The 23,669-nt window shown below is 41.3% G+C and overlaps 1 protein-coding gene across 4 annotated transcripts; it reads right to left on the reverse strand.

Moving 5' to 3' along the window:
- Positions 1 to 261: 261 nt before the first annotated feature.
- On the reverse strand, positions 262 to 23,425 carry ZFP64 (ZFP64 zinc finger protein). Of its 4 annotated transcripts, XM_044661115.1 has the most exons (7): positions 23,089 to 23,134; positions 20,315 to 20,554; positions 12,322 to 12,483; positions 6,203 to 6,265; positions 5,234 to 5,485; positions 1,154 to 1,627; positions 262 to 1,120 (listed from the first exon to the last, which is right to left on the reverse strand). In XM_044661115.1, the coding sequence occupies exons 1-7, from the start codon at positions 23,132 to 23,134 to the stop codon at positions 306 to 308; spliced, it is 2,052 nt and encodes a 683-aa protein (XP_044517050.1). In that variant the 3' UTR covers positions 262 to 305. The 4 variants fall into 4 exon arrangements, with proteins under 4 accessions (XP_044517050.1, XP_044517048.1, XP_044517051.1 ...); XM_044661113.1 differs by lacking the exon at positions 23,089 to 23,134 and adding an exon at positions 23,374 to 23,425 and having other exon boundaries at positions 262 to 1,627; XM_044661116.1 differs by lacking the exon at positions 12,322 to 12,483.
- Positions 23,426 to 23,669: the final 244 nt, after the last annotated feature.

The raw sequence follows: 23,669 nt of genomic DNA on the forward strand, positions 1-23,669 counted from the left end.
ATGGTATGGAAATATAAGAAAAGAGAGCCAAAAAAATACTTGCATTCCCTGTTGCTTAGTATACTTTAACTATTTTTCTTCATCTAATCAGCAGTCTTGGAACATTTAACATGTAGTGTTTATTATATGGCAAGGTTTTTGCCATGTGAAAATTTTGATCAATTTGACAATATAAAATTATAATTTATTTTTCAAGGACCCAACCTGGAAGTAGTTAAATCATCATAAGAAAACCTCACAGCATTTTACTGAGACGTTTTAAGCAGGTGAAAGAGGGAATTTTGAAGGGAGACATTAAAAAAATATTAATCCGGTATGGAATCTGCCGGACAGAGCAAAGCTGAGTGGGCCCCACCTTGAATGATGGAATAAGTCTGTTTGGGTAATTCCTGGTGCGAAGAAGAGGAAAAGATAGGAGGGGCGGTGGTCGAGACGGTGATATTTTGGCCTCCATCGCTGACCACAGTCACTTCTGCTGCCCCTTCCTGAATCAGGGCATTGAGGCCTTCCAAATCGGAACAGCTGATGCCGGAGCTCGTGATGAAAGTCTGGCTGGTTGGGCCTTCGTGGTTAGTGGCGGAAGGCGCGGGAATCAGAGTCTGGTGCAAAGAGGCCCCTTCTGTCTGATCGTGAGTGGTCAATAGGACCGCCCCCGGCTGCCCGATAGGCCCGGCCTCGTTCTGACACACGGCTGGCTGCGATGGCGCAATCAAACTGACCTGGCGCAGAATCTGCAGCCGGTTATTCCCGGGGAGGTCTTCCTGGGCCTGGCCGCCTAGAGCCGGAGGCACGATGTTTACGGAAGTTGCCTGGACTATGGCATTCGGCTGTGGCACCTGATGGCCCACGATGATCTTGACCCTTCCTTCGCTGAACTGGGGGATCTGGCTTGGCTGGAGGGGCACCTGCAGGGGGCTGACTGTGAGAGGGGTGGCCACAGGGCGGCCCGGCTCCATCTGAAGCTGCAGAACCGCCAGCTCGGCATTTTTATTGCCATTGTATTCGCTGTGTTGTTTCCGGTGGCTCCGGAGCGAGTCTTCCCTCACGAAGGATGCTTCACAAGCTTCACACTGAAAAGCCTTCTTAGCATCAAGCTTGGCCACCTGGCGTGAGCCCCTGGCTTTGGGCCGGTCCCCGCTGCCGCCGCTGCCGCCGCCCCCTCCTTTTTTCTCCAGGCTCTGTTTCTTGCTCTTGACCTTGTCGCTGTGCACCTTCTTCACGTGCGTGGTCAGGTTGCTGCGCTGCTTGGTGTCAAAACTGCAGAAGTCGCACTTGAAGGGCCGCTCCTCGCAGTGGATGCGCTCGTGGACCTTGAGGGCGGCTTTGTGGGCGCAGGAGTAGCTGCACTCGGGGCACTTCACGGGCTGCTCGGGCTGGTGCGACCGGGTGTGGTGCCGGAGGCTGGTCTTGTTGCTGCACTGGAAGTCACACTCAGCGCACTTGAAGGTGTTCTCCGTGTTGTGCTTGATTCGCACGTGGGATTTCAGATTGCCTTTCATGGCGCAGCGGACCTCGCAGAACTCGCACTTATAAGGCTTCTCCCCTGAGTGCACGCGCAGGTGTCTTTTCAGGTCCGAGTTGATTTTGAACTTGGCGCTGCACATCTGGCACTGGAAGGGGGCATCCCCTGCCAAGGGAAGGTGCGGAGGACAGTGAGCCCAGGTAAGAGAAGCTCCTGGCTGAGCCTGCTTTGGGCAGCCGGAGGGGGGGGGGGTCGGGAGAGAGGTGCGAATCTGCCCCCCACCCCCAAACCTAAGCTAACATCTTTTATTTTGGTATCACAATACAGAACGGAAATGAGAGATTAAAAGGGGCCTCTAGTTTTCCCAAATCAAAATGTAATTTGTAAATGTACTTAGTGTATGCTTCCTCTTTAATAAGCAAGCTACGGTGCATATGGTTAATTTGCCCACTTTACCAGTTAATGTTTCATAGTCGTATAATTTTGCACAATTTGTTGATTGAGTTACATATTATACTGATTTTGCTACATGTGTTTGAATCAAGCTGTATCATGCTGTGTTAATCAGAGTATATTTTTTAAATGATTGAAATGCTTCGCTTGTATTTTATGTAGATTTTTTTATTAATAAAGATGCATTGTTTACTGCCCTGATTTATTTATCGTACAATCCCAGCTGTATGTTCTGGTAGTGGAGTTAGAAAATGCAGCTGCTGGTTACTTAAAAAAAACCTATTTCCCTATTTTACTGAAAAAGGTTGTTTTGACAGAGGAAAATGGCCCTGCACATATTGTCCACAGCAGTCCAAATTCGTTTACTCCTGGCCTGGCTAAATTCTTTCAAGTGGCTGTGTTTTAAGAAAAAGGCTACAGAAAATGGGGAAAGAAAAATCTCTAAATTTTTTCCAAATGAGATCATCAAATATAATGCTACTTTTCTTAGGCTGCTGAGACTGCATTTCAAATATTTTGTATTTGTATAAAAATAATAGAAGGAATAAGGTTAGGGATTGAGCCTGTGATATCAACATGGGGAACTCCCAGATGAGGAAACTCGTTAAGGTGAATCTGCACTTCTAGTCAATTTAGTCTTAAGATAATTGCCTAAGAGCACTAAGAGATTTCTGGACTTGCCCAGGGTCCTACAGTCCGTATGAGCTAGAGGCAGTTCTTAAACTCTGGTCTTCCTGGCTCCAGACTCAACTCTCTAGACCCAACACGGCCACTGAGAGCTAAAATTTAAATGGGGTTTTAAGATTTGCATGGCACTTTGCTATATAGGCTGTACCATCTTATTTGTTCCTCACAACAAGTGAGAGGAACAAAGGGGAAGTAGATACTATTATCATCCCCATTTTACACTTGTGAAAACTGAGGCTCAGCGGATAAGTGATATGCCCAGTTACACAGCTAGGGAATGTCTGAGACCAGATCGGAACCTACATCTTCTGGACTCCAGGCTCAATCCTCTGTGTTTGTTACCTAGCTGTCCCAACAGAAATAGTTTGTAACAAGAATATGGAGAAATAAACTTTAAACTTGAATAATCCCCTGAATAAATTGTCATACCTGAGACACATATTGAAACCCTATTATAATCTGAATTACAATCTCTGAGGTTCCCCTTTTATATTTCTTAATCCTATGACTTTAGCTGGTCTTTGACTTGCTTTCTTTAATATCAAGCATAATTACTCAGTGTGTGTGAGTGAGACAGAGAGAGGGATGATCAAATCCTTTTTTTGTGGTAAATTACCTGTTAGGGATATTTTGGGGCAAAAGTGTCAAATACACAGTCTGAACCAGACTAAAATGTAATTGGGAAATATCTGACAAAAAAATAAAAATAGGAAATGCCAATATGTGGTTTTTTAAAGTCAATATGTAGCCTGCAAGAATCCTTGCAGTGTCATATAGTGTCCCCATTTCTATTTGAGTTTGACACCACAGTTGAAGGGGGAATTCTTGCATCATGCAGGGTTCAGAATGGATAACATTTGAGGTACCATTGAACTGGAAAAATCTGCTTCTCTGTAAACCCTCAGAAGGCTAAATCCCAGGAAACTTGGACCTCTCATAGCTAAGCTGTCGAGCCTAAACTCTTTTTGAATAAGGGAAGCATTAAAGTTGAAATAAATCTCTTCTTTTGCTAGGGATTTATTTTTTAATCAGTAAGAAATAAATCCTTCGGGACACAGGCAAACCAATATAAAAAGAACTTATGAGGTAATTCTCAAGTTCAGGTTTCAAACTAAGAGGAAGCCCTCATTAAGACTTCCCTTGAAACTTAGAATCAAGATGGCAAAAGCAAAAAAACTAAATAATTTCATAGGTCAAAAGCTCAAAAGGAATAGGTTGAAAATAATACCACTTCTACTTGTTAAGCTAATTAAAAAATATTCCTGTTACATGTGACAAATTCTCTGGCAATACAGAATAATACATAAATAACAACTGGCATTTCTAAAGAAGTTTTAGATTTACAAAGTACTTTCCTGACAGAAACCCCCAGGAGGTAAGGAATACAAGTACTGTTTGTATTTTACAGATGAGGAAACTGAGATAGGAGATATGGAAAGAATTCAATACTTAAGCCTAGAAAAAAACTGGGTTTTAACCTCATCTCTGACATTTAATATCTGTGTAATTTTACACAGGTCTCTTTATTGTGATGAGCCTGTTTCCTCACCTGTAAAATGGGAATAATGCCAATTGTGCACAAGTCATAGGATTATCTGAGAGTCAATTGAAGTAATTGTGTTATAAGTGTTTTGTAAACCTTAAAACACCAAAGAAAATTTGGTCCTTATTATTACTAACTGTAAACAAATCACATAGCTACAGTCAGAAAAAGACAAAAAAGTCTATTATTATTAACAATTATTAATACTGTTACTAAAAACAGCATTTTTATAGCACCTTAAGGTTTGCAAAGCACTTTAAAATTATTTTATTTTATCTTCACCAGAACCTTGGAAAGTAGATGCTATTATTATTCCCATTTTAGATGAGGAAAATTAATCAGAGAGGAGAGGTTTAAGTGACTTGCCCAGATCACTGAGGTAGGAAATATTTGAGGAGGCTTTTGAGCTCAAGGCATCAAGACAGTATTTATATAGCTCTCTAAGGATTGTGAAGCACTTTACAAATATTATCTCATTTCATCCTCACAACAACTGTGGAAAGAAGGTGCTGTTATTGTCTGAATTTTATAAATAAGGACATAAAGCAGAAAGAGGTTAAATATTTTGTCCAGGATTGTATGGCTAATAAGTGTCCAAGTCTGGATTTGAATTTGGTTCTTTCTGACTCTAGGGTCAAAGCTCTATGCAATGCACCACCTAATCTGATGGTTTCTATACTATTTTGGGCTGCTGTTCCACCTCATTTAACCATCCATAAAAATGATTTCTGCTTTCCTTAACTTATTTTTTTTTTAACCCTTATCTTCTACTTTGTACTGGTTCTAAGGCAGAAGAGCATTAAGGGCTAAGCAACTGGGGTTAAGTGACTTGTCCTGGGTCTCGTAGCTGGGAAGTGTCTGAGGCTAGATTTGAACCCAGGATCTCCTGATTCCAGACATGGCTCTTTATCCAGTGAGTCACCTAGCTGCCCCCAATTTCTGCTTTTCTAACAGAGGTAAGGGAAATGACCAAAGAGAAAGAATTCTTTCTTTACCAGCTATACCGGACCTCAAATTTCCAAAGTACAAGTATGTTGCACCTAGAGAGATGAGCTGGGAGGAGGTGTTCAGGCCTGGCCCTTCCTTACCAGTGTGGGATCGGAGGTGCACGGTCAGCTGGCTGGAGTTCCTGCTGGCATAGGGACAGATTTGGCACTTGAAAGGCCGCTCATTAGAGTGTATTCGCTGGTGCTTGTTCAGGCTACTGCTGTCGGCGGCAGCATAGTCACAGTTCTTACACTTGTATGGCTTGACACCTGTGTGTGACCGCATGTGCATCTTCAGTTTATCTTTCCGGCTGAAGCACTTGCTACAGACTTCACACTTGTGGGGTTTGTCTCCTTCAAACAAGACAGAGTCATCAGTTGGCTGTGATCAGAGAAGAGGAAAAAGGCCACGGGGAGGGGGCCAGGCTGGGATAAACTATTTTAAAGGGCAATAGCATATTTAACCTGTTTTGTGCCACTTCTGGGGTGTAGAATAAGGGGCAATGTCAGGGTCCCTGGAACCCACATAGCAACTTAGCACCCCGGGAATCTGCCTGGACTACTTTGTAGAAAGAGAGAGAAATAAAGCACTTATTTTATCCTAGATACACATGACTTTAAACATATGATGGCAATTTTTAGACCAAAGGGGATTACAGAGTTTAACAAACATCACAGCAATGTTGCTTATAGAAATCTTGCTTATGAAGTTTATGTACTCTATTTCTGTTAATAATTTAAAACAGTGGTAAACTGAACAACTGTTTGAATACATTTGTTCATTCTTCCTGCAAAAATTCACAAAATGTTGACAACATGTAATGCAGAGGCAGATACAAAGATAATAAGAGAGTCCCTACTGTAGAGGAAATTATTATCTCATTCTAGAAGCATATTTGAGAATTCAGTTCTTGAAAAAAGTAACCCACTTGAATTTTATAACTTTTAAAGATCTGATCCAATTTATAATACAACCTGAAAATAGCTAAAAAAGGTGTCACCCAGTTCAATATTAAAACACACTCTGGGAATACATGGAATAATAAAAAAAAAGAGATTACAGATACTTACCTGTGTGGGTTCTTAAATGACGTTCCATATCTTTCATGCCATATGCTGTCTTGAACTGGCAACCTAACAAGACAAAAAAACAGTAACTTTAAAAATGACTCCTAAGTTTTGGGACCAACCAGAACAGAAACACAGTGAAGCTCTTTACTAAGGTTGGTAGCTGTTCGAATAGAGAGAAGGTTTGGGTTTGAGAGATGCTGTGGTAAATACCTGGATGTAAGAGGTAGGCAAGGATGAGGAGTTGAGGATAAAGCCAAGGTTACAAACCTGGATACTGGACGGATGGTAATAACTTTGCAGAAATAGTGAAGTTCGGAAGAGGAGTAGATTTTTTTGGGTAAGATATTAAATTTATGTTGAATTTGATATATCCAGTTTGGAATGTCCAATAGCCAAGTGGTGATGAGGTACTAAATATCAGGCTCAGAGAGATCATCTGGTTATGTAGATACAAGAGCCATCTGCAGAAATATGATGATTAAATCCATAGGAGATGATGAATTTACTGAGAGAAGAGAAGAGCTCTCAGGACAAAACCTTGGGGAATATCAATGCTAAGAACTTCAGAGAGGGCCAAAACAAAGTATTATGTGATGTCTGAGAAGAGAGATCATCACTGATGGAGGAAGGAATCAGAGAAGGCTTACTGAGGTGGCATCTGAGTTGGGCTATAAAGGATGGGAAAGAATACAATAAAGCAAGAAGGGATATTCCAGAGATGGGAAAAGAACCTGAGGAAAGGCTCAGTAAAGCATGGACTACTGAGATAATGAAATTGGTGAGGAAAATTCAAGAGATATTAAGAGGGAAGATAAATAGGACTTGGTGACTGATTCAGTAAAGGGGAGGGACATGAAGGAAGTTGGCCAACATTACCTAAAATTTCAAACAGGAGTGAAGGATGCATGTGGCAGACAGAAATGGTCAAGGCAGAAGAAAGAATAGATTCAAGAAAATTTGGGTTTGGACACATCAAGTTTGATTAAGGTACTCATGGGTTCTAGTGGTCCTGGACATCCAGGCTGCTGGAAATCTTAGAAGAGAGATGAAGCCTGGGGACAAAGAGCTGAGAGTCATCTGTATCAAGTACTTATTGAAGCTAAGGGAGCATATGCATTTACTAAAGCAGAGAGTGCAAAGAGAGAAGAGAAATAAGACAAAGGCAGGACCTCAAGGGGATGGGTAAAAGAATGAGGAACAAAAAGGGAGAAAGCAAAAGCAATGAGAAAGGAAGGCGAACCTCTCTGAAACCAAGTGAAGAAGAGAGCCAGAAGCAGCTGAATTAATAGTCTCAGATGTGACAGAGAAGTCCAAGAGAATGAGAATTGAACAAAAGCCTCTGGACTTAGCAACTGAGAATTTTCTGATGACCTTAGAGAGAGCTGTTTCAGTCAAGTGGTTGTTAGAGGTAGCCAAATTGCAAGTGACTGAAAAGTGAAGGTGTGAAGAACGAGGTATCTCTTGAAAACTAGATAATAATAATCTTAGGAGTATAGAGGAGAAAGATAAAATATCATAGCTCGAGGGGATAGAAGGTCAAGAGAGGGATTTTTTTTTTTAAGAATTGGGAGGTCAGATCATACTTGAAAGCAGAGATCAAGAAATGAGAGGAGAGGCCAAAATGTACATGAGAGACCAACAGCTGGAGATATGATCTAGAAGGTGTAGGACTGAATGGGATCAAGAGAATAGGAAAAGAGATGAATTTTAGTGAGGAATAGGGACAGCTCCTCTTTTGTGAGCAGAAGAACAGAGATAAATCAGAAGTTTTGAGGAACAGAGTACATGAGCCTTAATCTCAGTGGAATAGTGGGCTAAGTCAATTGTATTAAGTATAGGAGTATGATTTGAGACTTAAGAGTCTCCCAATGGTTCCCCTTCTAAACCCCCTTTCAGTGCAGATAATTGAGTATGTTCAAATTTACGAGATAATTGAGACTAATAAAAAAATGAGACCATTTGCTGAGAGCTCCCTCTTCTCTCCTCATCTTATATCACTCAGACTCTATCTGCCATCTCTTTCTTCATCCCTACCTCACATGAGGAGGTGACCCTTCTCCTTAACCCCTTACACACACAAGTGATCTTATTCTATCCAACTTCTCCAAGAGCCTGCCTCTTCTGTCATCCTTACTTCCTCACTTATCTTCAATCTCACCATCTGGATTGGCTGCCTTTCTTTCTACTACCTACAAACATACATATGTCTCCTCCATCCTCAAAAACTCTTGGTTTCATCCTTCCATATCTCTCCTAACTTTTGTGATTGAACACATTTAGGCTGTCTATAGTAGGGGCTTCTAACTACTTCCTTTTCACTGTCTTAAAAATTCTATAATTAGGTTTCCTTCCACATCATTCAAGCTAAACTGTTATCTCCCAAATTACCTATGATCTCTTAATGGCCAAATTGAATGGCTTTTCCTCAATCTTCATTCTTCTTAACCTCTTTGCAGCCTATGACACTGTTGTTCACACTCCCCTGGTTCTCTTACTGGTCTTATCTTTCCTCCTTCATCTCCTTTGCTGGATTTTCATCCACGTCATGCCCACTAACCACGAGTCTTCTACAAGGCTCTGTCCTGGGCTATCTTCTCTTCTGACTCTATACGTTTCCACTTGGTGTTCTTGTTAGCTCCTATGGTTACAGTTAGCATTTCTATACTGATAATTCTTAAATCTACCTCTATGCTGACCTCCAGTCTGTCATCCCTAACTACCTGTCAAATATCTCAAACTGAATGTCCTGAAGACATCTTTAATTAGTATCCCCAAATGAACTAATTATCTCTCCCCAAAATGCTCCCCCTGAAACCTCCAACTTTCCTCTTACTCTTAAGGATACCACCATCTTCCTAGTTTCGATCACAACCTAGGTCTTATCCTTGAGTCCTCACTATTTCTTGCCCCCCCCCCAATAACTAATGTGTTGCCAATGCCTATTAAATTTGACATCTGGAATATTTCTTACATATGTGATTCTCTTTCCCCCCCACCCCCACCATAGTGCTACCATTTTGATGCAGGTCCTCATCACCTCATGCCTGGACTATTATATTAGCTGGCTGATATGTGTGCCTGCCACAAGTCTCACTCTACTCCAGTCCATGCTCCCAAGCCCCAAAGCTGTCAAAATCTTTCTTAAGCGCAGGTCTGAAATGCCCCCCTCCCACCCCAGTAGCTCCATTAGCTCCAGGTTCACATATAAAATCCTGCTTGGCTTTCAAAGATATTTATAACCTTCTCCTAATTCCCTTCCATCTTTCCACTCTTCTCTGAGCAAGAGACTCCAGCTCTAAGCATTTTCACTGGCTGTCCCTCATTCATGGAATGCTCTCTCTTTCCTCAACTCTGACTTTTGGCTTCTCTGGCTTCCTTCAAGTCCCAGCTAAAATATCACCATTTACAGGTAGCCTCTCCTGATCCCTGCCAATTCTGTTGCCTTTCCTCTGTTGATTATTTCTGACTGACCTTATGTTTAAGGAGTTTGCACATACTTATTTGCATGCTGTCTCTTTATTAGATTGTCCTTGAGGGCAGAGACTTTAAAAAAAATCTTTCTTTGTATCCTTAGCAATTAGCACATTGTACTGATCCTTGCTAAATGCTTATTGACTGACAGACTAAAAGTTTTAAAATAGTCATTATAGAGAATGAGAAGAATCTGATAAGATTAAGTGAACTGGGCAGCAATAGTGAGGACTCAGCTAGAATCACATACCAAATATGCCAATTATATTTTCCCCATCTGCAAATGCTCTCCTCTTTCCCTAATGAACATATTTAACTACCATGTATTTAGTTTCTTTAGAATTTATTCTATATATATTTCTTAAGATATTTATCACTCCAGTTAGAATGTAAGCTCTTTGAGGGCAGGGATTGATTCATCCTTTGTGTTAGTACATCTAACCCCCATTTCAGCATCTGGCAGATTGTAGAAGTTTAATAAATGAATGCTAGTAGATAATGGGTGAGATGATTTTAATTTAGTAACTTTATCCAGTGATGCTCAGAAACTCAGGAGAATTTGAAAATAAATAAGATTGTGGATATGGTGACAGAATGAGACATGTATACGTATGTGTTGTTGTTTAGTCATCTTCAGTTGTGTCTGACTCTTTGTAACCCCATTTGGGTTTTTCTTGGCAAAGGTACTGGAGTACTTTGCCATTTCCTTCTCCTGCTCATTTTACAGATGAGGAAACCAAGGCAGAGTGAAGTGACTTGCTCAGGATCACATAGCTACTAAGTGTTTGAGGCCAGATTTGAACTCAGGAAGATAAGTCTTCCTGACTCCAAGCCTGGCACTGCATCCACTATGCCACCTGACTTCATGTGCATATACCCATATATGCATACTTATACATAGAGCTATATATGCTGTGTGAAGGATATTTACCCTCCCCCCTTTCTGGGGTTGTACAGGTGACATCATCTCCTGTCGATTACCTGCATACCTGGCATCAGCCTAAAATTGACTCAGATGGCTAGGACAGGAGCAGGGGAGCCAAGAGGTTATAAAAAGGGAGAAGCAGGAAGTTCGCTCTCTCTGTCTCTAGCACTCTGCCTACAAACTTCACTGCTGGGGTCTGCCGGAGGAGCCACAACGGGAAAGTTTACGTTAGTGTCCCTTTTCTTTCTCTTTCTCTCTCTCTCTCTCTCTCTCTCTCTCTCTCTCTCTCTCTCTCTCTNTCTCTCTCTCTCTCTCTCTCTCTCTCTCTCTCTCTCTCTCTCTCTCTCTCTCTCTCTCTTTTTCCTTATCCAAATAATCCTAATAAATTTTATTAGAAGCTAAGGAAACAAAGCACATATTATACAGAGGATGAGGGAGTTTATTTTGCTTGACTCTGCATATTTACTAAGAGGAATTAGTTCTTCCTTTTTTCCTTTTTCATGGGGTGGTACAGAATGAGAGAGAGAGAGAAAAATTTCTGTTAATTAAAAAAAAAACTTAATCAAAGAAAGAGGGCAAGTCCTACAGATGTAGAATGCTGGTTACACTTTCAGAGGAGGTCACCCTAATGTTAGCCTTGCTCACTAACTTTATTTTGTTACAAGAGACCTTTTGGGGATAATCTGTGTTTGTAATATAAATATAAAACACATCAATAAAACTTTTATAACCATAAAAAAGGAAGAGGTTCTAGGGTAGAGGCTAATGAAACACTGAAGTACTTGATTGCATGATCAGGGCTGGATAGGGAAGCAAGAGAGGCCTGAGTGGGAGGGATATGTTGGAAGATCAGAGATGCACCAAGGGTCCAAGGACCACAGGGTGGATAAACGGTAAATTTTCTGTGAGTGAAAGGGTAGGAGCAGTGAAGTGAAGGATAAGTAAGTGATTGGAGGGGGGAAATTTCAAGTTTTGGATCTTGGTGTCATTCTCAGAGAGGTGAAGTCTCGGTTGTGACTATATCAGTATGGCAGAACAGAGCTGGTCTCAACTGGGGCTGAGGACTTATTAGACAGCGTGCATAAAATGAGGTTCCTGTGGGTGATGGTGGGGGGTAATATGGAAGCTCCTGGCCTAGGGTGGTCATCTAGAGACCTGGGAGATAAGAATGACCTCAAGGTCAGTAAATAACAATAAGAAGGATGGAGAGAGAATGGTAAACTGGATTATGCAGACTTCAGAAGATGTTCATAGAGGTCTTCAGCCAGGGTTAAAACACTGCAGGACCCTTTTGAACTAAGTAAATATCCAATGGAGGCAGCTGGATGGCTCAGTGCCTAGAATGCTGGGCCTGGAGTCAGGAAGTTTGTGTTCGAATCCAACCTAAGACATTTAGGAGCTGTGTGGTCCTGGGCAAGTCACTTAACCTCTGTCTGCCTTAACCCACTGGAGAAGGAAATGGCAAACCACTCCAGTATCTTTGCCAAGAAAACCCCAGGGACAATATGGTCCTCACAGTCATGAAGAGTCAGACACGAATGAACAACAACAAAGCATCTAGTAATGGCTGAAAGCTGACGCTGAGTGTGCTGGTGAAGCCAGAATAGATCTGATGACTTTACAGTAGCCTGTGAAGAGTAAGAGAACAGGAAAGCTGAATTCCCATTTTCACCCTGGCTGTGTTGCTCCAGTACACAAGGAATAAGATAAAATGAACGTTTACCTGGATAGCAACAGTTAAGTTTCTTCTGGGCAGAGGAGGCTGCAGGCTTTCGAGATTGTGACTTGGGAGGAACTGAGATGACTGTGGCCGTCTGGGTATCATTGCTGTCTGTGGGCAGGTAGGTTTGGTAACCATGTTCAAAAACAAATTCTGGAGCTGAAACTAAAGATACAAAAAATGTTAGGGTTCATTGCCCAATTGATAAATGATCAAAAGACATAAACAGACAGTTTTCTTTTCCTCTGGCCCCCTCTTTAAAAAGTTTGCCCATCACTGATCTAAATCATTATTGATTAGAGAAATGAAAATAAAAACTCTGAGATTTCATCTAACACCTATCTGAATGGCTAAAATGATAAAAGGGCAAAATAACAAATGTTGAGGCGATATGGAAAAATGGGGACACTAATACAATGTTGGTGGAACTGTGAACTGATCTAACCATTTTGGAGAGCAGTCTGAAATTACGCTCAAAGAGTTATACTATGTGTACCATTAGACTCAGCAATACTACTATTAGCTTTGTTTTCTAAGGTGATCATGGAAAAAGGAAAAGAATCTCTATGTTCCAAAATATTTATTGCAGCTTCCTTTGTTGTGACAAAGAACTGGAAATTGAAGAGACATCCATCAACTGGGGAATGGCTAAACAAGTTGTAGCATATGATTTTTTAAAAACCCATACCTTCTGTCTTAGAACTGATCCTAAGTATCCTAAGACAGAGGGGTGGTATGGGCTAGGTAATTGGGGTTAAGTGATTTGCCCAGGGTCACACAGCTAGGAAGTGTCTGAGGCCAGATTTGAATTCCCCACCCTGGACCTCCTCTCTTTAGTCCTGGCTCACTCCACTAAGCCATATGGCTGCCCCATAGCATATGACTATGATGGAATACTACTTTGCAGAAAGAAATGATGAGCGGATTAATTTTGGAAAAACACAGAAAGACCTATGTGAAATTATGAAGAGTGAAACAAGCAGAACCAAGAGAACATTATATAAAGCAACAGAAATGTTTGAGGAATAACTTGTATATGCTCACCCCCAAAGAAAGAACTGATAAACAGAAATTAGTAAGGCATAGTTTTATATATACATAAATCTCTTTGTCAAATGATGCCTTCTATAATGGAGGGAGTTAACTGGGTATTTTAGCAAAACAAATAAACAAACAAATAAATTTAAGTTAAAAAAATGCATGCTATGTCCTTGGAATTTATTTTGCCAGTGAAAGAAGTCTTGAAAGGTAGATTTGAGTCAGATTGCAAAGTCTTATATGTCATGTTGAGAAGTCTGTGTTTTATTGTAGGGACAATAGAAAACCACTCAAGATTTCTGATCATGTGGTGAGTGTGCATTAGAAATATTATTTTGATCACTGTGTGGAGGATGGATTGGAGAAGTATTGATTACTGCTCCAATGTCAGTGTTGTATGAAAAGCCATGGAGAAAAGGAAACTAGAAAAGCAGTAAATGTCCTGATTTTCAGAAAAGGGAAAATGGCATCTATGTACTATGGGGCCAGTTAGTCTGACCTTTATTGTTCCCATAATTCTAGGATGCCTAAATAGATACCGTTAGTGAATATCTAGAAGTGGAAGAGTTGGCATACCTTCATTAAGAACAAGGCTAAACTGATTTCCTTTTTTGGCAGGGTTACTAAGTTGGCAGAATAGGTACTACTCTAGAAAAATGGAGAAATGTAGGCTAGACTATAAAATGGATTAGGAACTGGCTAAATGGCCAGATTCAAAGAGTAGTTAACTAATGATATGATATTGATTTAGAGTCTCCAGTGACCTTTGCTTGGCCTAGTACTGTTTAACCTTTTTTATCAATTGAATTATCAAACTTTGCTAACAAATATCAAAAACGTATCAAATTCTTTATCAATGACGTGGAAGAAGATATTGATGGCATCCTTACCAATTTTGCAATGAGAAGGGAGAGATAACATTTTGGGTGACAGAATTGGTATCTAAAAATATCTTGATAGGCTAGAAAATAGGGCTGAATCTAAAAAGATGAAATCAAATAGAGATAAATGTAAAAACTTACATTTTGATTTAAGAAATCAACTTTATAAGTGTTGTTTCATGTGCTAGAAGCTCAATTAGAGAGATATTTGTGTGAAAAAGATTTTGAGGTTTTAATAGACCAAAAGGACAGTGAATCAACAGTGTGATATGGCAGTTGAAAATTTTTGACTATCTTAAGAGAGACATAGCTTCTTGAAATTAGAAGTTGACAATCTCAGTTTATATTGTCCCAGTCAGGCCATATCTGGAGCACTGTATTCAGTTCTGGGTGCTACATTTCAAGAAAGATTTTAATAAACCAAAATGTCCATAGAAGGGCAACTCTTAAAATTGCAAAGGGCCTCAAATTCATTCTATCTGAGGATTCTATCAAGGAATATTTAGCCAGAAGAAGAGATTTGGCAAAGATGTTATAGCTTTGCCACTTTCTAGCTATGTGATCTTGGACAAGTCATTTAACTTTTCTGGGACCTGGTTTCCTAATCTGTAAAAGAAGAGATTTGATTAGAGGGCCTTCAGAAGTCCCTTCCACTTCAATGCCCTGATGGATAAGGTGGCACACTGGATAGAGTGCTGGACATGGAGTTGAGACTACCCGAGTTAAAATCCAGCTTCAGACACTTACTAGCTGTGTGACCTTGGGCAAGTCATTTAATTGTTTGCCTTAGTTTTCTCATCTGTCAAATGATCTGGAGAAGGAAATGGAAAACCCAGTATCTTAGCCAAGAAAACCCTGGAGACTACTAAGAGGTTGAAACGACTGAACAACAATTTTTATGGGAAGGAATTAGCCTTACTTATCTTTGGTCCAAGAGGACAAAATTAGAAGTAATAAGCAAAAATGAGAAAAAGGGAAATTTTGGTTTGATGTCAGGAAAAATGTCCTAATAATTGGACCCATCTAAATGTAGAATGGACTGTTTCAGGGATGATGTACTGGGATTCTCTTCATAGGAGCAAAAGCTAGAGGACTACTGGTCACGTGTTCAGTAGTGAGGGATTCTTTTTCAGGAATGAGTTGGACTAAATGGCTTCCAAGATCCTTTCTAATATTGCATTCTATGAAGGGAGAAACTGGAAACAGAAATGCCAGATTAAAGGTAATGAAGGAGGCTCTAACCATAAGGAAAGAGAAGGGAATGAATGTAAGACCTACTAAGAAAGTAAGACTAGACTAGGAGTGAGGGAGAGAATTTGGAATTCAAATTGAAAAAAAATCTCATCAAACAAATGTTAAAAATTGTTTTTACGTGTATTTGGGGGGGAACCCCAGAATACTTAAAAAAGATAAACGTATAATCCCCAAAACTTGGCAGTGATTTGATATGGAGGGAGAAAGAAGGGTAGAATGTGACTTGGAGGATGACAGAAGATAGTGGTACATTCAAAAGATTTAGGGAACCATGGAGGAGACGCAAGTTTAGGAGGAAAATATGATGAGTTTGAGATACCTATGAGACATACAGGCTGGAGCTGGTGATTTGGGATGAGATTTAAATAAAGATGTGGGCTGAAAACAAAAGATTTTGGAAAACTGTAGTGATGGAGAGACAAAATCACCAGGAAAGAGTAGAAAGAAGCAGGGAAAGGATTAAGTAGTTAAATGCCTACTCTGTGTTGGGTATCAAACCAAGTATTTTACAAATGTTTCATTTTATCTACTTAACAATCCTGCCAGGTGGGTCCCTTTATTATCCTTGTTTTACAGTTGAAACTGAGGTAAGCAGATGTTTGCCCAGTTCATATGCCACTTCTCTGATGCCTGCCTATCCACAAGGAAGAGGGAAGGAGCACTGGATTTGGAATTGGTGGCTTGAATTCCAGTCTTTGTGTCTCCAGCACCAGTGTTCTAGCACTTCCCTGCTTAGAACGAGATGAGAAGAGGGACTGGGGCAGAACCTCATGGAACAGCTAGACTTAGGATGGTGATTCACTAATGTAAACTGAAGAGTTTTCAGGCAAGTATGAGGAGAATTAGTAGAAAGAAAGAGTGTGGTAGAAGCCAAAGGAGTAGAAGAATATGCAAGAGGGAATGGTGATCAAGGGATCAAAAGCTGTAGAGAGGAAGGCAGCTACGTTGTTCAGTAGACAGAGAGCCAGGCCTAAAAATGGGAGGTCCTGGGTTCAAATTTGGCCTCATCTACTCTCTAGCTGTGTGATCCTTGGCAAGTCACTTAACCCCAAATGCCTAGCCTTTAATTCTTTTCTGCCTTGGAACCAATACTTAGTATCAAGGGTTAAAAAAAAGCTATAGAGGGCCTTCAGATTTAGATTCAGAGATTGCTGATAATTTGGAGGGAACTATTTAAGTAAAGTGATAGCAGAAGCCAAGTCAAGTCAACAAGCATATATTACATGTCTGCTATGTGTCAGGCACTGTGCTAAGCCCTGAAAATACAAAGAAAGGCCCAAGAGAGTTCTTGGTCTCAAGGAGCTCCTCATCTAACTGGGGAGACAAGTTGCAATCAACTCTGTGCAAATAAGACATATGCAGGATAAATTGGAGATAATCTTAGAGGGAAGACACCAAGATTAAGGAGGACTGGAAAGAGGTTTTAGAGAAGATGGGTCTCTATCTGAGACTTCAGGGAAGCCAGGAGGTAGTGTTATAGAGAAAGTATGGATTAAGATTATAGATTTGCCAGTCTGGCAATGTCTGCTCTTTGCTAATTAATCTTAATCTATACTTTCTCTATAACAGTAGAGATGAGGAGGGAGAGAGTTTGAGCCATGAAGGAAAGCCAGAGGAAGTTTCCAGAGGTGAGAATGTCTTATCCAAGGAACGGCAAAGAGGTCAGTGTCACTATCAAAGGGTACCTGGAAAGTAGTAAGGTATAAGAAAAGTGAAAAGAGAGAAGAGGTCAGGGTAGGAAGGGCTTTAAAAGCCAAACGGGATTTTATATTTGATCCTAGTGCTAACAGAGCTGCTATGTGGCATAGTGGATAGAGCACCAGCCCTTCAGTCCAGAACTCTCTTCTTCATGAGTTCAAATCTGGCAGCTGTGTGATCCTGGGTGAATCACTTCACCCTGTTTATTTCAGTTTCCTCATATGTATAAAATGAGCTGGAGTATCTTTGCCATGAAAACCTCAAACAGAATCATGTAGAATTGGATACGACTGAAAAATGACTGAACAAGTACTAATTGGGAGGTACTAGAGTTTATCTTATTTTATTTTTAAAAAACCTTTATCTTCTGTTTTAGAATTGATACTAAGTCCTGTTTCCAAAGAAGAAGAGCAGTAAGGGCTAGGCAACTGGAGCTAAGGGACTTGCCTATAGTCACACATCTAGGAAGTGTCTGAGGCCAGATTTGAACCCTGGACCCATCTCCAGGCCTGAAGCTCTATCCACAGAGCCACCTAGCTGCCCCTGGTATTAGAGTTCATTAAGTAGGACCCAGTTTCAAATCTGGTCTTAGACACTTCTAGCTGACTGACCCACGGCAAGTCACTTAACACAAATTGCCTAGCCCATAACAACCTTTCTAACTTGGAACCATTACCTGTTTTGATTCTAAGATAGATGGTAAGATGGTAAGGTTGTGTTTTTTTTTTTTTTTTAAGAAACTGAAAAGATCAATGGTAACTTTGGAGAGAAAAGTTAAATAATGAAATCAGAAGCCAGATTGTGAAGAATTTAGAAGAGGATAATGGAAGTTAAGGTACTGATTTTAGATGACTTTCTCAAGAAATTTATCTATGAAAGGAGGAGAGATATAGGACAAAAGTAAGGATAGAAAGACCAATTGAGGAGTTTTTGAGGATGGGGAGATATGGGCATATATATATATATATAGGCAGGAGGAAAATAGCCAGTGGGGAGAGACTAAGGATTAATGAAAAGAGTGGGAACAATAGAAGGGACAATATGCTGGAGAAGATGAGATGGAATGGAACCACTTTTGACTAGAGAGGGATTAATCTTGGTAAGAAATAAGGTTACATAATCAGTTAAGAAAGGGTGAGGGTGGAGGCAGTGGCAGATCTAAATGGTATGAGATGAGGAAGAAGGGAGAATAAGGAGTTCCTATTGAATGAACTCGGTTTTTTCAGTGAAATATGAGGTTCTTGGTTGAGAGGTTGAGAGGACAGGGATCTGTGGAAGGTTTGAAAAGATTCAAAGAGCCATTGTGAAGAATGGGTAGTGAATTGATTAGGAAGGCACAAAAGAATTGCTTGTCCACAGTGAGGACTGAATTGAGATTATATGATATATTTTGTAATATAAATTTGTGGATCTATTTGTTATGTTTTTTATTTTCTCCACCCTTTTTTTTTAGCAGCAAGTGAATGTAGGAGTGAAGGCAGTGGATAATGGAAATAATGATGCTTGAAGAGGCAAGAACAGCAATAGGATAAGGGGACAATGGCCTTGAGAAGACAGCATAGAGTTGAACTAGTTCACCAAATGGTCAGGATACAGAAAGGAAAAAAATATACAATGCAGGGATGATGGTCTGGGAAAGAACTGATGGTAATTAGAGATCAAGGTGAGATTAAAAACAGGATTAAAGATATAAGAGGGAGAAGTGGAATGATAACAGATTACAAGATAAAAGAATTTCAGACTTTATAAACATGGAGGCAGGACACTTGTGGGTGAAGGCAAAATCATGGTTATTACTATCTTTTTTTTTTTGAAGGAAACAAGCTTTTATTAAACATGTAGATGCCAGACACTTCACAAATATTGAGAGGTACGTGATGCTATCCACATTTTACAGTTGAAGAAACTGAGGCAAATGGAGATTTAGTGACTTGCCCAGAGTCATACAACTAGGAAGCATCTGGGGCCGGATTTGAGCCAGGACATCCTTACCATGTTTTGCACTCTATATTGACTCTGTAACATAGTTGTCTCTAATGAACACCAAAGTTAGATTTAACCTACTTTTTAGATATGCCCAAGTTCAACCCTAACTGTGCTACTCAGGAATGTCTCATTGTGCCATATCCTGATGATCCTCAGTTAGAATGGCTCTAGAATGTGAACTTCTAGATTGGGCTACTAGAATATGCTAGCTTTTTTTTTTATTAGACATTTATTAATATTCGTTTTTAACCTGTTTACATACTTTATGCCCCTATTTTCCCCTTCACCCCTCGCTCTCCCCCCACCCATGGCCAACGCACATTTCCACTGGTTGTAACATGTGTCCTTGTTCAGGGTCTATTTCCCATTCATGTCCACCTCAGCCCATGCATTCAAGCAATTGTTTATCTTATATGTTTCCTCTCCTGCAGTCCTTCCTCTGAATGTGGGTAGCATCTTTACCATAAATCCCTCAGAGTGGTTATTACTATCTTCATGTATAGCTGAGGTGGGGTAGAGGAGTAGCTACTGGGAAATGAGTAAATTGAGGAGTTGGGAAGTTAGGATTTTTGAGGGAGTATCTCTGTATCTCTCTATCTTTCTATCTGTCTGTATGTCTATCCACCCATCCATGTTGAAGTCCCCTAATATGAGGGCAGGAGTTGGTAAAGAGAAAAAGACAATGAGCCAGCCAATGGACTCATTAGAGGAGGAAGGAGAGTATCCTGGGGGTCTGTAGATAATAGCTTCTAGAGTCCTGATTGGGCAACAAATATGGATTAAATGAATCTCAGGAAAGGAGAGACTATTGGAGACTATTGATTGATGGGAGAGTCTGGAAGTGGCATTGGGGTGTAAGGATTATTCCATCTTCCCCACCATGATCAATGACTAAAATTATAATTAGTGATGGAAAGGGTAGCTAAATTTCAGGGATTACAGGAAGATGAAAGAAGCAAAAAGGAAAAGGTTTAAAATGAAAGCTAATTTATTATCTATAGAGCAGGTATTCCAAAGAACACAATAGAAGGGGTGGTTGGCTTTAGAATAGGATAGGATGTTAGGGCTGGCATTTAGTTACAAGGATCCTGTCATTTATGGCTACATTTTAAATTCCAATTTATTAAAACCATACGTACCTGTGATGGTCTGGGTCTCTGAAGTGATAGTTCTTGTGGTGGTCTGAGTCTGGGTAGCTGGCACTGTTTCCTCTGACACAAACTGAACTGTGCTGGGAGTACCTGGGGTAGTGCTGGTCAGCTGACAACCACTTTGCTTATGGGCTACAAAGGCATCCAGGTTATTAAATTGCTGCTTGCAAATGCCACAGATATGGATATCTGGGGTTAGCTCCACTAAGACAGTGGTGCCACCAGGAACTACATAAAATGAAAAGAAAAATTCATAAGTGAATTAAAAACATTTTCAAAATGCAAACTGAATGGCCTTTTATTGTTGAATTAACAATAAAGATAATAGATCAGGGTCATAGGTTTGGAGTCTGAAGGGACCTCTGAGTCCAACTTCCTCATTTTACAGAGAGAGAGAACTAAAGTTCAGGGAAATTAAGTTATTTGTCCAATGTCAAACAGGCAGTTAGTACCAGAATCAGGATCTGAACACAGATCCTGACACCAAATAAAAAAAACCAAACCAAATTCAAATCCTGATACTTTTACCACTGCAATGAAAAAAAAAACCCAAACTTTTAACTTTTATTGTAGTATCAATTCCAAGACAGAAGAGTGACCTGGACTAGGCAATCGGGATTAAATGATTTGCCCGGGGTCACACAGCTAGGAAGTATCTGAAGTCAGATTTGAATGACAGAACCACCTGACTCTCTATCCACTGTGCTACCTAGTTGCCTCCACTGCAATTTTTTAAAAAAAGGGTAAATTCTTATAACTACTACTAAAACCCTATTTGGTGGCTTAACCTGGCATGGAGGTAACCCAGAATTGCCCAAAGTTATGCAGTAGAGTGCAAACTCTAGGACAGTGATGGTGAACTGATGGGGCATGGGTGCCAAAGATGGCAGACAGAGCTTTCTCTTCGGGCACAGGGCACTTCCTCCCCCACCCCCCCCAATGCTTTACTAGAAAGACAGAGGGACTTAGGCAGAGGTGTTCCCCTCCCCTTCTCCATGGTACCTGACATCTTTTCACATCCCCTGCCCCTCTGCCCAGCAACCCAATGGGAGCACACAGAGAATAAAGTGGATGGCTCACAGGTAGCAGAGCTGGAGAGGAGCAGAGTGCTCAGACCACTCCTCTTCCTCTCTCTATACTCCCTGAGGATATTCCTCACTTCACCTGCCCCTCTGTCCAACAGCCTAGTGGGAGAGCTTCCACCCTCTCCTGTGTGGGGTGAGGATGGGCATGGCAAGCAGTCTCTGGAGGGGGCCAGGGCTAGGGCTAGGGCCAGGGCTGGGATGCTGTCTCAAAAGGTTCACCATCACTGCCCTAGGAGGTTTTGCCAAAATGCAAAGATTTCAGTAACACCTGGGCAACAGACTATCTCAGGAGCAGTTTAGCTAAGTGCAGAAAAATATCAGGAAAAGTCCGCCCACAGAAATTCATGAAAATCCATGTTAAGTTACAGAGAGATTTCTAGCTATTTAGGTGGAAGTATAATATAGATATTTTAAAGCACTTATAAATTTCTGATGAATTTTAAAATGACAAAGCCATTTAAATTTACATTTACAACTTAATTTTTTTTTAAAGGAGTGGGGCTTTCAATATATGATCTCTGAAAGAACTGAGTAATTTCCCTTTCTTTCTGTCTCCTAATGAACAGGTGTTCTTTGTGCATTTACTTTTAGTAAAGTAGTAAAGTAGTAGCCCAAAGTTATTCTTAGGATTTTATCACTAATATTGCTATTATAATATTATCAATAATATTTTAAATTTAGATGGCCCTTTTCTTCCGAGGAGTCCTTCATAAGTATAATTTCTTCATAGCTATTCCTCCTACCTACATTTGACAGCTGGGTTAACTGAGGAACTGAGAAATGACAGAGAGAGATTATACATTTTTCTCAGTGATGGATCAAAGCCTCATTTTCTAATTAGGTTAAGAAAGATGAAATTGGCAAAGGATGTAACTCATAAGGTTGTGTTTAGTAAATAAAAAAACTTCCAGAAACTGTCCCTAACTCAAATAGTAGCAAGGGTTAAAAATGGATGATGTTTGTTAAAAAGAAAGTCATTTCTCTCCCACCAAACCCACTCCACGCAGGGATAAACTGCATACTTTGCTGGAAGCTTCTTGCATCTTAAGCCAACCCTGATTTTCCTATTAATAGGGACATGCAATATGCCTTTTACACAATTATTAATGCTGTAATCATATTCCCCAACAACAATGCGAGATTTGGTGTTAGTGTGGCAGAACTTTTCTAATTTTATCTTTGCTGGGATTTCCTATCGCTTCCCCCCTTCCAGCCTCTCTGGGAGTAAGTGTCCCTCAACTTCTGGCCACTAGCCCCATTGGGAGGGGACCACGAAACAAGGGTGGGGGAATCTCAAACTTTTCCCCCAAGCTCTAGTCCCCTGACTCCCTCCGAAGGGCCTCTAGATTCTGCAAACACTTCGGTGGGAAGTGGGAGATAAAACCCTTCGCGGTGGTGATGCAGGAACTGTCTTCGGATGCAGCTGCAACCCACCCTGCCTGCCCCGGCTCCTGCATAGTGCTGCACAATCCAGAGAAAAGCAAGCGAGCAGCGTCCCCAGGTCCCACGCCCTCCTCCGCCCGGCTAGGCGCGCGCTCTTTCCCCAGCCAGGTTCCCGGGCTGGGGCTCGCGCCGGCAGGTTGTTACTACCCAGGTTTCGGGGCTCCCGACTCGGCCCACTTTTCCCTCAGTGTGTTCCAGCCCGGGCCCCGGAGCGCGCCGTGCGGCATAACTTACACTGGACTGAGCCGGGGAAGCCCTCGCCCCCGCCGCTCGCGTTCATGGCCTGGGATTGGAGTCTCGCGGGCTGCAAAGGCCGGGGTGCATAGGGCTGATGGGGCGAGGGGGGGAGGTGGAGGTGGTGGGGTGAGAGCGCGTGTTTATTTACATTATGCAGTGACTTTTCCTCTCCCCTCCCCCTCCCCCTTCTCCCTTCCTCTCCTAACTCAGCGACTCGAGAGGACGGATGTAAAGAAAGCCACACTTCCGCTGCCTAGAGGGCGCTTTAAGGCTGGCATCCACCTGCTCCTACTTCTGCACGCTCCCCTTTTCTGCAGAGGCTACTGCAAACCATAGAGAGACGTCTCCTGGCCCTGCTTTTCTGGGCTATTGCTTCTGCTCTCCGTTAAGAGAACCGTAGCTCCAACAGCCACCCCGGCCACGCAGATCCCGTCTCAGCACGTAGCTCCTAGAACGCACCCCTCCCCCCTCTTCTTTGCAGCTGTTAGAGGCCACGCAGCAGCGATTCACTTTCTCTTTGCGTGATGCGCGTGCGTGCTCTCTGCCCTTCAAAGAAAGCAGAACAGACTTCTCCCCCT

The sequence above is a fragment of the Gracilinanus agilis genome, chromosome 2 (genome assembly GCF_016433145.1).
Source record: "Gracilinanus agilis isolate LMUSP501 chromosome 2, AgileGrace, whole genome shotgun sequence".
Taxonomy (NCBI): Eukaryota; Metazoa; Chordata; class Mammalia; order Didelphimorphia; family Didelphidae; genus Gracilinanus; species Gracilinanus agilis.

What these genes read in the sequence shown, in the direction of transcription:
- ZFP64 (XM_044661113.1), bottom strand. Translation starts at nt 23,425, where the DNA reads ATGGTTTGCAGTAGCCTCTGCAGAAAAGGGGAGCGTGCAGAAGTAGGA. An exon ending in TCATTTAAGAACCCACACAG is followed by an intron (nt 5,486 to 6,202) that starts GTAAGTATCTGT and finishes TCTTGTTTGAAG; the next exon opens with GAGACAAACCCCACAAGTGT. An exon ending in GCACCTCCGATCCCACACTG is followed by an intron (nt 1,628 to 5,233) that starts GTAAGGAAGGGC and finishes TTCCCTTGGCAG; the next exon opens with GGGATGCCCCCTTCCAGTGC.